At 44.1% G+C, this 17,651-nt stretch overlaps 2 protein-coding genes across 13 annotated transcripts in view; one reads left to right on the top strand and one right to left on the bottom strand.

Moving 5' to 3' along the window:
* TBC1D17 (TBC1 domain family member 17) overlaps positions 1 to 17,651 on the bottom strand; it is a 738,599-nt gene that overhangs the window by 68,293 nt on the left and 652,655 nt on the right. Inside the window, exon 15 of the mRNA XM_078655234.1 lies at positions 9,463 to 9,579. Within this exon, the coding sequence (XP_078511360.1) occupies positions 9,463 to 9,579 (117 nt within the window). The remainder of the gene's footprint in view (positions 1 to 9,462; positions 9,580 to 17,651) is intronic.
* Positions 1 to 17,651, top strand: part of LOC144770585 (uncharacterized) — a 655,819-nt gene that overhangs the window by 267,027 nt on the left and 371,141 nt on the right. For 2 of the 12 annotated variants that reach the window (XR_013598936.1, XR_013598938.1), the window contains one exon: positions 8,308 to 8,564. The exons of the other annotated variants lie outside the window; for them this stretch is intronic. The gene's annotated coding sequence lies outside the window, so the exon portion shown is untranslated. Of the gene's footprint in view, positions 1 to 8,307; positions 8,565 to 17,651 lie in introns of those variants that run through there. 12 annotated transcript variants of the gene reach the window in all.

Raw genomic sequence — 17,651 nt, 5'->3', positions numbered from 1 at the left:
CCACACACCACCGCACCCAACAGATCCCTCGCCGCCGCTAGAGCAAAATCACCGAAGACCAACTACATGCAAACCTCGCTCTCAGCCCACCCACCGAACCCCCCAACACCGACGTCGCTGCCCACAACCTCAGACGCTGGATCGAGGACTGCCCCAACACTCTCGCCCCGCTGAAGAAACCCCCCCACAGAGACACCAGCAAGAGGGCCAGCTGGTTCACCCCAGAACTCTTCGATTCCAAGCAAGCCTGCCGGAAACTAGAGAAGAAATGGCACAGTGAACAAACTCCGGACAGCCACACAGCACACAAGGATGTTGTCTGCACACACCACCACCTCATCAGGGCTGCCAAGAAGACCTCCTTCAAAGACCGCCTCAACAACAACACACACGACAGCAAGGAGCTCTTCAATATCGTGGTGGAATTCTCCAACCCCAACCCCAGCTCCGACACCAACAACATCCCGCCGTCACAAGCTCTGTGCGATTCCCTCGCCACCTTCTTCCACCTCAAGATAGCAGACATCCACGACATCTTCAACACCCAGACTGCCCCAACAGACAGCAACACAACAGGCCCTCCGCACACCATCGACCACGTCCCCTTGCTAACCTGGACCAGCGTGAGCGTCGATTACATCATCAAGACCATGAGCACAATCCACTCCGGCTCTCCGTCAGACCCATTCCCGCACCACGTCTTCAACAAAGCAAGCAGTTCCATCGCACCCTACCTATGCAACGTCATCAATCTCTCCCTTGAGACCGCGACCTTCCCAGAAAGCTGGAAACACGCCGAGATCAACGCCCTACTCAAGAAACCCAAGGCAGACCCTAGAGACCCCAAGAACTTCCGGCCCATCTCTCTGCTCCCCTTCCCGGCCAAGGTCATACAGAAAATCGTTAACAGACAGCTAACCTGATACCTCGAAGATAACAGAATCCTGGACCCTTCCCAGTCAGGGTTCCGCAGCAACCACAGCACCGAAACCGCCCTCATCGCCGCCACCGACGACATCAGGACCCTGCTAGACAACGGGGAGACTGCAGCACTCATCCTCCTAGACCTCTCCGCCGCCTTCTACACCGTCTGCCACCGCACACTACGAGCACGCCTCCATGCCGCAGGGATCCGAGACAAGGCTCTGGAATGGACCACCTCCATCGTCTCCGGCAGAACCCAGAGCATCCGCCTCCCCCCGTTCTGTTCCGAAGCCTCCGAGATAATCTGCGGCGTGCCCCAAGGATCCTCCCTCAGCCCGACACTGTTCAACATTTACATGGCCCCGGTCGCACACGTCGCCCGACAGTACGACCTCAACATAATCTCCTACGCCGACGACACTCAACTGATCCTCTCCCTCACCAAGGACCCCATCACAGCCAAAACCAACCTCCATGAAGGAATGAAGGCTATCGCTGACTGGATGGAGATCAGCCGTCTGAAGCTGAACTCGGACAAAACGGAGGTCCTCATCCCCGGCTCTAACCCGTCAGCCTGGGACAACTCCTGGTGGCCAAGGGCACTGGGGGCAGCCCCGACCCCCACAGACCACACACGCAACCTGGAAATCATTCTCGACTCAACGCTCTCAATGACCAAGCAAGTCAACGCCGTCTCCTCCTCCTGCTTCAACACCCTCCGCATGCTCCGCAAGACCTAGAGATGGATCCCGACAGATACAAGAAAGACAGTCACCCAGGCCCTTGTCAGCAGCAGACTCGACTACGGAAACGCCCTCTACGCGGGAGCCCCGACCAAGCTCATCAATCGACTACAACGCATCCAAAACGCCTCGGCACGACTGATCCTCGATGTACCACGACACGGCCACATCACTCCCCACCTGAGAAACCTGCACTGGCTCCCCGTCAACAAGAGGATATCCTTCAAGCTCCTCATCCACGCACACAAGGCACTCCACAAGACCAGCCCAGCCTACCTCAACAGACGGCTCTCCTTCTCCACCCCCAACCGCCAGCTACGCTCCGCCGACCTCTCACTCGCCACCGTCCTGCGCATCCAAATAACAACCACCGGCGGGAGATTCTTCTCCCACCTTGCCGCCAAGACATGGAACACCCTCCCACTGAGCCTACGACAGACCCAAGACCTGCTGACCTTCAGGAGAATACTAAAGATCTGGCTGTTCGATCAGTAGCAGCCTCCACCTCCCCCCCAGCGCCTTGAGACCCTCGCGGGTATGTAGTGCGCTTAACAAATGCCTGATTGAAAGATTAACATACGGGGTACCCCAATCTGTTCCCAGATAAAATCAGTATCACTGCAGTTTTGATTTCTTTTTCATTTGGTCTTCTAAGGAATTCAGTTTCTTTGACCTTGTTCACTGAACTGTTTTTTTTTAGGAATCCTACACCTGGATCCGGAGGCCAACTCAATGTCATAAGCCAAACACCCGATAACAGAAACACCCTTAAATGTACAACCAGAATTATTCTTTGAAAAAGCTCTTCAGGAAAAACACAACTGCAGTTCGAAGCATACACAATAAATCAATGACAAGTGTGTACTGCAATAATACAATGAATCTGCAAAAAGTCTATTTACACTTAGTTAAATATCTAGAGAAAGCTGTACATGCATAAGTGTGCTAAGACCGCATTGGTACATTAAGTATGCCACTGGTAAGAATCTCCCAGTCCCCAGACGACGTCACCAACTACCTGGCCCATCACTCACCTATCATTCATCAGTACGGTCACTGAAAAAATGATTGAAAATGCAGTCTATTTTTCAACTCCAAGACCACATCAATGCTACCCATCTCCTATAAGACCAGCTGTCTACATTTAGATCATGCTGAAGCATGGACACCTCTGCTTTACACATTGTAGACAATGCCTTCTTTACCATAGAAGAAGATGACCCATGCCTGCTAATATTCATGGACCTCTTAGATGCTTCCAGTACAATCAAACATCCCACCCTTATACGCACCTTGGAGGCTCAATTGTGATTCACCACCAATGTCCTTCACTGGTTCTCCTCTTACCTTTCCAACCAACACCAACACACCCGGTTCCCGATTACCTGTAGAGACGAACAGAGCTCCATACTGTCTCCTGTCATCTTCAACATATACAGGCAGCCGCGAGGCGCTCTACTCACTGACGACAGCATCAAGATTCACCATATGTTGATGATACACAATTCTACTTGAAAGTCACCTCTGCCTCAGATATTCAATGCCTCAAACACGGCTTGCACATCAGCCAGACATGGATGTCCAGAGTCTACGTGAAGCTCAACCGAACCAAGACAGAATTACTGTTGTTTGTGAAGAACAATTAACAAGATACAGTACAAACCTAATCAATGACACAAACCTTGACAACCTCGACCCTCAACTTTCATTGAATGACAAGGCACTCAGATTCACCCTGGACAGCAACCTCACCCCTCATGAACACATTGCCAAAATACAAACAATGGTCTGATAACCAACTCCCTCTTCGAAAGAAAGTCAAACCGTTTTTACAGAAAGTAACTTCGGAACTACAGTTCAAACCCTTGTATTTTTACACCTGGATGGTGGGAATGCCCTAATCCATAGCTTCCATGATGCCACACAGGGCCAGAAGAGACATGAACGCATCTCCCCAAGTCCTTGCCAGCCCACACCATCTTCAAAACCAGCTAAATAATTTACAAAGGTATCACAACCAAAACCTTGTTTATCTTGCAAGCAAGCTTACCATCTCTGATGGGTTGCTGCACGCCAGCAGCCAGAACACCATCAAACTGCAGACTAAGAAGTTTAAGAATTAAAAAACAAGACTTCTTTTCTATCTATGCACCAAGGACCTGGAACAACATCCCTGTATTCACCAGGACCACCCTAACAGTGCTCCAATTTAGGAAAGCGGTGAAGACTCTCACCTATTTAAAGAACACTACATCACAATGCATTATCCATCCTCAATCCAGATCCATCTGCCCTTACTTATTTACTTTATGCTGGTCCTTGACCATGCACAGCACTCTCCTGCCCTTTTGCCAGTTCTGCGCTATAGAAAATACCATATACATATATACATACACAAATTGGCATATATAAACAAATCTACATTTATACTATGCATACAACCTGTGTGCTGTAGGGATAAAGGAATGAAATTAAATATATTTGCAAAAGGATTATGTAAAATGAACACAATGTAAATATATTTAGAATATTTTCAGAACAGCAGGAGCTGTTTTTAACATACCCTGCATGGATTAATACATGTAGACAGAATGAAACAGTAAGATGAAAAGTCAAAGATTCATATATCTTTAGAGTGGTGAAAATTCAATCCGGTAGATTCAGCATAGGACCAAGTCAAACATGCAATGAATATCAGCCAAAGCTGGTATTATGTATGTTTGAAAAACGTAATGGAATAATCAGAACCTCAAATAATTACCCAGGGCTCTCTAAGATCCTCATTGATACATCAACTGTCTCCAATATCACTGATTATCCACTGCCAGCTCTGTATTTTGCTTTATTGCCAGTAATCCACTGTTCTCTCAGTCCTGTACAGATCCACTAAAATCTCTGTGATTTTCTGGGGCTCCTTCACGGATCCCCAGGTCATTCTTAACCACTGATCCACGGTGACTCATCATGTCCCATCTAGTTGTTGATCTTTTTTCAAACCTCAGCATAACTTATTTCATTATCTCACTGACCACTATCACTTACTGAGTTTCTTGATTCTCCGAATTTTTCCATGTACTTTTGGATTCTTATTCATCTCACAGATCTCTATCACAGATTAAACCATTCTCTCGGAGAATCTTACAGATTCCTAGTTTTCCATCTGAACTGGACAGATCGTAGGGCCTTCTCAGAATATCACAAACGACCCAAGTACCATTGGGAGTTCAAAAAACAAGCTCTTGTTCCATGTAATATCTCAAGAGTTAACATTAGTGAGGTATCTCATGCATTTTCATGAAAATACATGGCTCTATCAGCATTTGGGATACTTGAGATTTCTCTCACAGAACTATGAACTTTTGCTGTAAGAAACATACAGATTACAATGGGTTTAATATGATGGAAAGCAAATTGAATTCTTCATTTCAGAAAACCAATGGTATAACAAGGTGGTTGTAGTAGTTACTGGAGTGAAAAGAGAATTAGGACATGGTGATAGAAAAAAGCAGATACGGTAATATGACATCCAGGACAACCCAGCAAGAGAAAAATAAGAAACCTTTCAGACACTAGCAGCTAGCCTACAGATCGGAACAATACTCTATTATTTACTACCTTTCATCCTAAAAGCCTCATCACTAATTTGCCATATTCACACTTCTTAAGAATCAAAATGATATGTGCTAACCCCAAGACATTTAACACTCAGGTTCAATTGCACCGGACGAGGTTTGAACAGAGAGGGTATCCTCCCGAGATATTGGACCAAACCATTGATAGACTGGCGATTGTGGATAGACAAACTTTACTAAATCCTATGCCTAGATTACAGAAACAAGGTATCACATTTGTGTCAAAATATTCTACTGCCTCCAGTAGAATAAAAAAAATCATCTTGAAGAGATGGGAACTATTACAAACTGAAAGTGACTTTAAAGGGATCTTTCTAGAGAAACCTATTTTTGCCTACACTAGGGGTAGAAATCTGATGGATATCATGAGAACCCCACACAGGAAAAACATTGTTAATGGATACATAGGAACCTTGCGTTGTCTTAACTGTGTTCACTGCAATAATATAATAACAGGCAATAGCATTGTACATCCCACATCTGGCAAAAAAATACAGTTACGCCATTCTGGCGATTGTAACACCACAAACATTGTTTACTGTCTAAAATGCCCGTGTGGCAAGTTGTATATGGGCAAAACTGAACGTAAATTGAAGACCAGGCTCTCTGAGCACAAAAGTAATTTTAGATGTCAAAGCAGAACAACACCCGTTGCCATCCACTGGATTGAAGCAAAACACAATATTGCTCAACTTAGAGCACAGATCATCGAAGTCGTGGCCAAACAAGAAGGCTGTGATAATAATGCTAAACTTCCCCAGAGGGAACTGTTTTGGATTGAACATTTATGCACGCTGATACCGAATGGTCTTAATGACAGAATTGATTACAGTTGTTTCTTATAGATCCGGAAACAAGGGCATTATTTTCTTCTTTTTTCTTTATTACCATAACATGACCTTCTGACCTTACACGTATCTCCTACATTATTAACTGTCAGTATAATATTTCTGATAATCATAAGAACATTATTCACAGAGTAGTAGTCTTACATTCAGGTTATTACATACAATATCAACCTTCTCCGGTTATATTTGTGGATTTCCGATAAGGAACAGGTATAGACCTTTTGATGCTACGAGCTATGGGTTATGTTTACAATTACAGTTTACTTAGATGAATTTCTTGCTTGTATTATGTATCATTCATTGCCAATTATTAGATTGTGACTACCGTAGGTAGAGGGTACGCACCATGTAACGTCTCATATGGGTACATTCTTTAATATGATGATACAGCTTTATTTCTGTACACGTCAAGTCATTGTATGGGTAATACAGTGGAAACCCTACCATAGCGTGTGGTATTCCCAATGTAATACATTATTGGAATTTATGTACAGGTGTAATTGTTAAGTAACATATCTCAGCAGATTGTGACTACTCCAGGTAGAGTGTAAGCAGATTACCGCGTTTTCATTCAGCATCCCGTGTTTTTTCACACTTATCTGAAGAAGTTTATAACTATTGTGGTGGTTAGCGCATGAGTGATTTTTTCCACAGGCGTGACACCATATTATTCTAATTTCTAAATATCCAAAGGGCTATTCTTGAGGTTTTGAATATAAGTTTAGGGGAAACCCTGTTACCTTGATAATCATCTATCATACGTGGCATTTCCATGCACCGTACGTCTCTCTTTCTATTCTTTTTCCCTTTGAGGTGACGCTACTATAGGATTGAGGTATGCCGGATGGTTCGGGTTTAGACAGGTTTTTTGCATGTGATAGGCTATGCAGACGGTCCTTACGTTGTGAAGTGATAGTCATATTATTATACATTCTGATCGCGGACGGTCCTTCCAGAATATGGGCAAGATAACTAGAATACACTACATATTCCACAATGCTTGCTTTGAGCTAGTTCGAGTGGCACTATTTAAAGTCTGCATGGTATCCTTTCGCGCTATTTACTCATTTTCGTCGCTCGCCACAGCGGCATGCAGACTTAGTTAGCAGTCGGTAAGAACTCTTTCGTATAGTTATCTATATTGCCCTTCATACGACGGCAGTAAGCCGTCTTTGATTTTTCATCTGAGTTTTTCTTGCGTTTTGTCGTTTTAGAAAGCATCTAAGCTGTTACACCATATTATCACTTCGGAACAGCTCGAACATATATTCAGGTACTCTTGACAACTTTAAGGTTTTGTTGTCAGACTTGCGATAGCCTATATTTCTTACGTTTGAACTTCTGTTTATTTAATGCAGAGCAATTGATGTTAAGCATGCTAAAGTAATGGATAATACCCGTGTTGCAGTAACGACAAACTGGGTTACATCTTTGGTATCCCCTTGATGTTTTATAGATCTCCTTGTGTTACCGCATACAATACTCGCAGAGAAGTTAACGCTTGGAAGTAGTAGTAAGGTACGCAGCATGCATCATACGATTCAATGAGCAACACCAGCAATCTTTTGCATAGACTTCTGACCGTTTTTCCGTTTATTTTAGTGGATTCTTCCTTCCCGTAAGCATCTGTTTACTGGCGTTCACTGACATTCCAACTAATCCCTGTCATACCAGGTAGGCCATGCCCTAACCGCGTTAGAAGGATTTAATGATGGATGCGGTTTTCGTACTTAGCATTCCGTTTACCTTTGATTCGTAATTATCACTAGCACTGATTTCAGAGTGTACCCTGCTTTAAGGATTGTCACCACAGGTACGCTACTATATATGAGATGGTATTTATGTTTTTTCAGACATATTCTCCTCCTATCGTATACAAGTATATGTGAAAGAGGGTAGTTTCATGAGTATCTGGGGAAGAAGTAGGTTTAACGTGTTTGTTAACTAGGGCATATTTTCTAACCATATATAAAAAAAAAATGAATAACTATTAATATCACCACACTGACTGAGGAGTGTACTTTGCATTCGAATAGAGGTTCTATCACCTTTCAGAGGTTGTTATCATTTACAAGTGTTTCTGATCCCCTAATGTGTATCTACCATGTTAAATAGTATTTAGGACACTACAGTCACTTTATGTATTTATGTTTTTTCCAGGTATTCGCCCCTGAAGAAGGGAACTCGGTTTCCCGAAATGCATTGGGCGACGCTTCTTCGCAAGCTTTGTTAGCATTGTAACATGCCATGTATTATATGATAAGGACAGTAATGTGATTTTGTGAAGTATTCTATGATGAAATATACTGTAGCATGATACTGTTATATGTATATATTGAGAGCATTTAAGTATCAAGACAAATACTGATGCTCAAACCTGAAGCATTTTTGAAAAACTGGATTTCAAGCTAATAAATATGAAAGCATTTTGATCAGTTAAGAGATTATCTAGTATTTTTCTATCTTTCTTTAATTGGTTTAAAAGACTGAGAAAGGATTTCTCTAGGCACAGTACATCCTGCAGGTAGGCTTCGCTTACTTTTGCACAGAAAGGCCTTCAGATGACTCCCACCCAACACCAGAAGAACTGTCACGCAATTGCTCGTCACCAGTAGACAGTCTACAGCAACTCTCTCCATGTTGGAACTACCACCCATCTCATGACAAATCTCCACACTATCCAGAACACTGCAACCAGACTCATCCTTGACCTCCCCAGGTGGACTCACATCACCCCTCATCTCAAGAAACTCCACTGGCTACCAGTTGGGAAGATAAGAGATGCCAGTGCCAGTTCAAGCTGCTCACAAGACACTTCACAACGAAGGACTGGCGTACCTCAACACTCAAATGAACTTCCACCTATCTACAAGGAAATGCCGCTGTGAATCCCTCTTCCTAACAGCCACACGTCGCATCCCCCAGACCAACAGTAGAGCAGCTCCTTCTTCCATCTGGGGGCTAAGACCTGGAACATCCTCTCCCTGCACCTAAGAGCATCACCATCGCTCCAGCAGTTCAGGAAGGACCTCACAACCACAATGTTCAACCAATAGGAGAACTGACAGATAGTTTCCCCAGAGCCTCGAGACCGTCACGAGTGATGCACCCGCACACTACAAATCTGATTGATTGATGCGGATCTTACAGCTCACCCATATCACTATCAAGATTACATAGCTAACTCTCTCCCTTGAGAACTTGGAGGTTAATCTGGGTCTGTTGTAGTTTATACAGATTATGTAGATCCCCCGCCGGATGTCACATAGCACACAGGTCTCTTTAAGCCTCATCCACCATTAACATTTTTCTTACCTTGAGTATCTCATTGAACCCGTAATCTGAATTCATCAATGTGTCCCGCTCAGAATCCAAAATCCCACATGCCACAAGGAGGTGAAAGTTGGGGCATGGAAGACCGGTCCATAGTACCTGTCAAAAAAAATGTTTGTAGGTTAAATATGGTAATAGCTCTCTCATAACAAACTTTTTTCCAAGGGCAGAAGTCATTGTCGTATAATACAATACGTCAAATTCTACCTTAGGGTGCATACTTTCATTCAACGTCACTTTGGGGTTGTTTTAGGGAGGCAAGAGTTTCCCTTTACAACCTAAAATCAATGTGAATAACAATATTGTCTGTCAACATCCTTACATGAAAAGTGAATACCCAAATACTGTACAGGAATGGCATGAAGGCAAAACCGCAGTGAAGTGATTATCCAACGTAAAATGTTTCTGGCGCAATCGCAGAACAGCGCTGCACTGAAATATAATTACTAAATACATAAAACATAGGAGTATAAAAGTACACTAAATCATTAAAAATTAGAATCCATCTCTTCCAATTGTTGGCAAGATTTCAATTTTGACCACATGATTCCAAAAATCATTCAGTATCCATAATTCTCAAACATATTCCTGACACAACACCTTTGGATTATTGAACACACAATAGATTACGAGAAAAAAATCTCATCATTAGAAAAAAAGAAAGCATAATGACCTTAACTAAACGAAAGAAGTCAGATCATAAATAAAATCAAACCTTACAGGATGAAATTAAATAAAGTCCTGTGAAAGAGTGACATGATATACAAACACATATACACTGTATTAACTCATATTATATTGACACACAAAATGCTAAACATTAAAAAGATTGTAACAGTACAGTTACTATGTTGAGAATGTAGGATATTAACATTTGTAGTAAAAATGTTACGATAAAAAAGTTTTTTACATAAAAAAATAAAAGGCAACATTCTAAAAATCACAGAATACTAAGATTCTGTGATACTAGTATCACAGAATACTAAGAAAAAAGCAGATTTTAATATAAAAATAGAAAAGTTGCACTCTACTACCAAAAAAGGAAACATTATAAGATAGCAGACATGACCTATAAAGGTGACAGGACAGAAAAGCATGGAGAGCTACAGGAACAGGTTGGTGAAAGCCACCACCTACAGCCAGCGCTGAAAGCGCAACAAATATAAAGAGGCAAGCAGGTTGGGGATGGGGAAACAGGAAAGGAGGATAAACAGGAAGTGCAAATGGGGAGTAGGGTGGAGTTGCCTCGCGTATGACTGTGAAAAAAGATACGTTTGGCGAAAACACAGCCTCAGAGCTGGCTAGGGAGCACAGCAGAAGTGACCGGTGACTGATATTTTAAGACCGAGTCAAACAAGTTATTGGTAAGGAAATCCCCCAAAATGAATCTGAGAAAACTGCCAGACTGTTACGATTTATTAATTTGCAGTTTTAAATACCATACACTTAGAAAAACATGAGATTAAGAGCACCTTACAAATTAAAGGGATTACAGGTTACAACAGGATGCAATAATGCACAATAAGTAGCGTGAAACTAAAATTTAGAGTCAAATTGAATTTTCTTCAACATGCACAAACTGCAATATGTGTATAGGTACCATCGGCTCTATTCTAAAGTAGTGAGGACATGATCAGGTAGCACTAGCAAGTCATTAATAGCAAGCATTGGCAAAACCAATAGGCTTCGCCTTTATAATGTGAGGTCAAAGCTATTGGATTTGCCATTGTGTGTTTATGAAGCGTTAAAAAAAAAAAAGTACAAAACATATCAAAACAATGGAGGAAAACCACAAAGATCTCTTAGAGTAGCTCAAATTGTTTACCGATTTCAATATCGGATGCTCCTGATGGCCAAAATGAGTCATCATAAATGTACGGGTTACCTGAATTCCTTCAATGCATGTTCTGTTACTTGTCACTCATTTACATGTGGTTTTACTTCATTACTTCGGAGCTTGGATTTGTGCCCGGTAAACATCTGACATAAGGAATGACCTTCACAGAGACTTCGCAACTCTGTACACTAGGTATCAGTTTGTTTTAGACAGGGCACAAGTCCTGAAAAAAGAAGTGCGGGGACTAAGCTAGTTAGGCAGTTTGCAAGTGACATCAAAGTGCATGTCAGGTCGTGATACATCACGACGCATGATGACATCGCACATGGCTTCACAGGAATTGGGATGAGTAGGGCTGCACAAGAAAAAATGGTGGTACTTTAATTATTACAACGCCTCCTCAGGGGCAGTAAGCGCTTAATAAATGTAATTTGTTTCGAGTAAATACTGGGAAAGACCAACACATCTGACATTCTTACAGTGCATGCATATCTCCTAAACAGGGATTGGATAAAGTGAAAAGCTGCCTTTCTTTTAAGTATGTGTGAAGTGCTAACAAGGTGTGAAACTTTATTTCCCCTCTGCTGCATTTGCATCAGGTGTGAGGCTCCATACGACCATTGGCTATGGGCCCAGCAGGAGTCTGAAAAAAGAAAGCCCTGTCTCCGCCTCCACGTTGTTGCTTGTTGCAGATGGAAAGCAGACAACGTGCAGGTGCTGCTGAAAGTGACCCGGTGTTTGGAAATTACACCAGGACTAGGTCAGCACATTATTCAATAGGGCCAAACTTCTTGGCAGGGTGGACGGTGTTCACCCTGTGAAAATAGTGGGTGGACGCTGTCCACCCATGTATATCCCCGACTTATGTCCTGGTTTTAGGTAATCACTTGTTTTAGTAACTAGAGATGTTTCGAACAGGACCTCGGTGATCTGCAATATTGCAGCCTCTAAATGTTATATAATGTTATGCTGCAAGCCCTGATGATGAAGCCAGCGCTATCGGTGCGTGGTGGTGCAGATCACACTTGCCCTGTAGGTGGCACGGGAACAAGTCAGGGTTTAGGCAGTCCACGGGGTGAGGGGTGGCCAGAGATACTGAGACGCCCCCAGACTTATCCAGCTGACCCTCGCATCGCGAGGCCCAGGGAAGAGCAGATAGCTTTCATCACGAACTCCAGAGAGACCTGGTAGGCATCGAGCAGCCATCGCCGGAGTAGCAAAACCTGAGTCAGCACGCCCTCTAGAGCAGTGGTCGAAGTGGGAAAAAAGTAGGGGAACTGTGGGCGGATAATCAGAGGGCGGGAATAACCAGTGGGCGGAGTCATAGGTGTGGCAGAAAGAGCAAAAGAGGGGGGAGTAGGGGAACTGTGAGCGGAAAATTAGAGGGCGGAAATAACCCGTGGATGGGTCAGTGGGCGGAGTAAAAGATGTGGCAGGAAGAGCAAAATATCAATTTCTAGTATTTGTTTTCCATTTCACTAACCGGTTACAACTTATTACAGTATTTAATTAAACCAATGTATACACATGTTTATTTAAGGTTTAAGATGATTTATTGACATAAAAATACATTTACAAAGTGGGATACGTTTCCGATCACAGAATGTCCCAAATATCCTTAGAAGTGGATTCGTAAGGCAGCAATGGAGTTTCTGTCATCAGCACTTCTCCTCTCTTTTTCCACAAAATATCCTAGTTTGCAAATGTTTTCCACATAATAATGGCTCTGCCATATTTGCCACATAATACATCATCTGCTGCATTACCTGACGATTTTAACTAATAAATTGTTTATAGCTCAAACAGATCAAAAGTTCTTAAAAATGTGACTTGTGCTGCGGTGAAGTGGAGGGCCCTTTGCAAAGGTTGACTGGTGACCTTTCTTTCTCACTGCTGGAGTTGTATGTTCCACTGGTACTAATTAGGAAAAACCTTTGCAGAGACTGTTATCATGTGTAAAAATGTCAAAATAATAAAGTATCAGAAACTTTACAGCACCACTAATACCAGTGAAGGGTATCAGAGCACTTTACATCACACATATTACACAGATACAATCACTTATATGTGTGTAAATCACTGTATAGGAAATGTTACATCAGACAAAGGACTATAAGGTGTAGAAGTCACATGACAACCATACTAGTAGGCAGCATAGTTTAATAGTGATTGGTCTGGAGAAACACAAACTCAAAATGTAAAAGGTAATTACACGGTTGGGCGTTCTCTTTAATAATCAGAATTGATTTCTACCCAAATGAACCCTTTTTGCAACATTAGGATAATCAAAGACTGTGGAAAAAACCATAACGCTCTAATTTATACCTTGCAGTTTGCATGCAGCTCTTACATGACAGTTAATAGCTCACTGTTCTATGTAAGGATTTTAACTTATTAACTGCAAGTAACAATAGGGTCTCTCTGACAAAAGCAGTAACTCACTGACCTATTTACATTATGTGCACTTTGTGATCTGCATGGTACATGTTCTTTTCTTTTTTTTTAACCTTTATTTTCCAGTTTTTGCAGAAAAAAAAGACATGACATTATAGATACAATGCAGTTGAATACTTCAACAATTGCAGAAAATAAAAAGGAAATACATATCGGAAAAAACAGAAAGATACAAAACGTATCATCAACTGATAACGTGTCGTGGGCAGAAACACCTTACACATCAATGAATAAAGATAATATAATCCACACAGAAATAACAAACAATCTTGTCATCAAATGTCAGCGATAACAAAAAATCTAACCGATACCTTCAGGGGTGATGCCTGCTTGCGTCTGAGATACGTGTGCTGCCTTGGCCCGGGAGACATAGTCTCTATATGGGCCCCATATATCAATTGGTCTGGATGAGGTGGGAAGCAGAGTACTGCACTCCTCACAGTTGGTATTGCAGAACGCCATGGTGTTCAACCAGGAACATAGTGTGGGGGCGCGCCGGCTGCCACACAACAGTGCAATCTCCCGCTTGGCCAGCAGGAAGCCCAGTGCAGCCAGCCTCCGGACCTTCCTGGGAAAGCCGACCAAATAACTGAGAAGAGCAATCTCGGGAGTGGGCTGAAGCTGCAAGGAGAGAATGTCACCCAATGTGGAGTGCACGCTCAACCAGTACTGGTGGATCTTAGGACAGGTCCAGGTAAGATGAGCAAAGTCAGCAAAGGGAGCCGAACATTTCTGACAATGGTGTGGTCTGGAGTTGTCAATTCTATGAGAATGGGCGGGTGTAAGGTACATCCGAAGAAGGCATTTGAAATGTAGTAATTTATGTCGGCTGTTCAAGGAGATGTCACTGGTGGCTCTACAGCAAGGCTCCCACTGGTTGTCTGAAATCGGTCCACCCAAGTCAGCCTCCCAAGCCATCCGAACCCTGGAGTCGTCTATGTGCCTGAGAGCTCCACACTGTCGATAAAGTTTAGAAATTAGGTGTGCCCCATCAGGGCTCTGGATCAATAGAGTGAGGGGGGAGGTCTCGATCGGGGCCATAGGAAAGGATGGGAACCTGGCCCTCAGAGCGGAGCGCACCAGGGTCAGAATGAACGTGTCCATAAAAGAACGTTCATTAAAGCGAGCCTTTTCTGATATTGAGAATGCATGCCCGTCTGGAAACAAGTCACCGAGAGTGTACACATGGAATTTCTCCAGGGTGCACTTGACCAAGGTTTCCCCGGTAATTGCAAGAAGGGAGGAATTGGGTAAGGGTAAAGCAGGGGAATACAATAAGTCCAGCCCTAAGAGTCTGCGTAACCTGCACAAGGCCCAGCAAGTGGTGGAGACCGTCTGTACATCCTGGGGGTCCCGAGGGAAGCCCGTGGGGAGCAGTGTGAGAAGCTGCCGCGGTAGTATCAAATCCGCCTCAGGCTTTAAATACGGAATGCGCGCATCCGGGTGGAACCAAGCGTAGGCATAACAGCACTGTGCCACCAAATAATACAAATAGAAATCCGGGACTTCAAGACCGCCTCTGTCCATTTGCAGGGTCAGAACCTGAGGTGTCCTGTCTCCCCAAACTAGGCGTAGCAATACAGAGCGAAGTCGCGAAAAGAAGGCTTTGGTGAGGGGAATGGGAATATTGTTAAAATAGTACAAAAAACGGGGCAGGACCACCATCTTAATAATATCAACTCTGCCTGCCATGGACAGAGGCAGCTGTAACCACCCCGTGATCTGCGACTCCAGCGCACCAATTGCCCTGCCATAGTTCAGGCGGATAATCGAGGCTGTGTCTAGGTGAATATGGACTCCCAAGTATCTGACCGAATCGTCGCACCACTCCAATGGAAATTAACATTCCCAGGGCTTAGTTCCAGCTGTAAGGGGAAAAATAACTGATTTATGCCAATTAATGTGAAGTCCGGAAAACTCTCCAAACCGGACGATTTCCCGAATTAAGGGGGCCAAGTTGACCTGGGGCATTCGAACATAAAGGACGGTGTCGTCTGCATACATAGATAACAACAGAGGACCAGTGCGGAACTGCAACCCGCGTTGTAGGTGATTTTCCTGGAATTGTCTAGCTAAAGGGTCCATGGCCAAAATGAAAAGAAGAGGGGATAGGGGGCAGCCCTGTCTCGTGCCGCTTGACAGAGGAAAAGGCTCTGACAAAGTGCCATTGAGGCGCAGGCGAGCCAAGGGTTTAGTATATAAGAGAGCCACTGTCGCAACAAAACACTCCGGCATGCCCATACGGCGCATTACAGAAAGGAAAAAGGGCCATTCAAGAGCATCAAACGCCTTCTCTGCGTCGAGCAATATAGCAGCAGCGGGGGTAGTAGGCTCAATTATGTGTAGAACTGTGAACAACGTCCGAAGATTGAGAGAAGTGGACCGACGTGGAACGAAGCCAGATTGTACTGGGGAGATAATGAATTCCATCAATAATGACATCCTGATGGCTATGACCTTGGCCAGGATTTTATAATCCAAATTCAACAGGGATAGTGGCCTATAAGAGACACAGAGCATGGGATCTTTCCCAGGTTTTGGCAATAGAATGATCACCGCCTCACGGAACGTTGGGGGGAGGATACCGGCTTCAAGAGCCTCGGCGTAAACCTCCACTAGACGCGGTATAAATATGTCCTTATAAGCCTTTTAAAAGTCAGAGGAAAAGCCTTTGAGACCGGGAGCCGAAGCAGCGCGCAGAGAGTCAATAGCCTCAACTACACTATCAGGGGTGATGGGAGTCAAAAGGAAGTCCTGCATATAACGTTCCAGGTAAACCAAGGCCACCTCGGATAAATAAGATTCTTGATTGACGGTATCCCCAGAAAGAAGGGAAGTGTAAAGGGATCTATAATAGGAGAGAAACAACTCGCACATATCCGGGGTGGAGTGCAAAGGGGAGCCGGCAGGCCCAGTCATTGAGGTGATATACGCGGGGCCTCGGGTGGGTCGTAGAGTGTTAGCCAGGAGTTTACCCGGGCGCTCACCCTCGCCATATCGACGCGCCACGCTGTGTTTGTTGAGAAAAGATAGCTCCCTATCGGCCGCGTCTCTGAACTCCATGCATAGCTCAAGGCGGCGCACTCTAAGGGAGTCGGTTGGAGCATCGAGCAGTTCGCAATCCACGGCCACGATATCCCTCTCAAGACGATCCAAAGTAGAGCGCAGATCTCGCAGGACACCCGCATGTTTCGAGATGCAAACCCCACGGATATATGCCTTAAAGCCCTCCCATAAGACCGCCCATGTATCGACAGAACCGGTGTTCAACTCGAAATAATCTTCAATTGCCTGACGGACTTCTTCATTAAAAACGGGGTCCATCAAGGCGCGGCCAGGAAATCGCCACTGCCTCTCAAAACCACCCGCTCGGGGGATGCGTAATTGCAGGACCACCGGGGAATGATCAGATAAAGTGTGGGGTAGAGTCATGATTGTCCCGATCCAGCCCGCAACCCCAGGGGAAACTAGCCAATAGTCAATCCTCGTCCAAGTATTATGGAACCCAGAATAGTGAGTGAAAGCAGGATGATGTGAGTGAAGATGGGATTCCACATCAACTAAAGAATACTGCACACAGAGCTCCCGCAGGGCAGAACGGGCACGGGGTTTGGTGTCAGGGGAGGTGGATGTGCTGTCCCTATCATGATCCATCAAGAGGTTAAAGTCTCCACCCATGATCAGAAGGCCAGTGTCAATCGAAAGGAGGCGAGTCTGTAAGGAATCAAAAAAGGAAGGGGAGTCAGTGTTCGGGCCGTAAACTCCTACCAGAGTGACCTTGTGTCCCAGCAGCAGTCCAGTGATGATTAAAATGCGGCCATCAGGGTCCTGATACGTTTAATAGTGGGCAAATTGAATTCTTTTATGGATGAAAATAGAG

The sequence above is a fragment of the Lissotriton helveticus genome, chromosome 7, assembly GCF_964261635.1.
Source record: "Lissotriton helveticus chromosome 7, aLisHel1.1, whole genome shotgun sequence".
In the NCBI taxonomy this organism is placed as follows: Eukaryota; Metazoa; Chordata; class Amphibia; order Caudata; family Salamandridae; genus Lissotriton; species Lissotriton helveticus.
The sequence above is the reverse complement of the archived record's forward strand: the minus strand, read 5'-3'. Positions and strand labels throughout refer to the sequence as shown.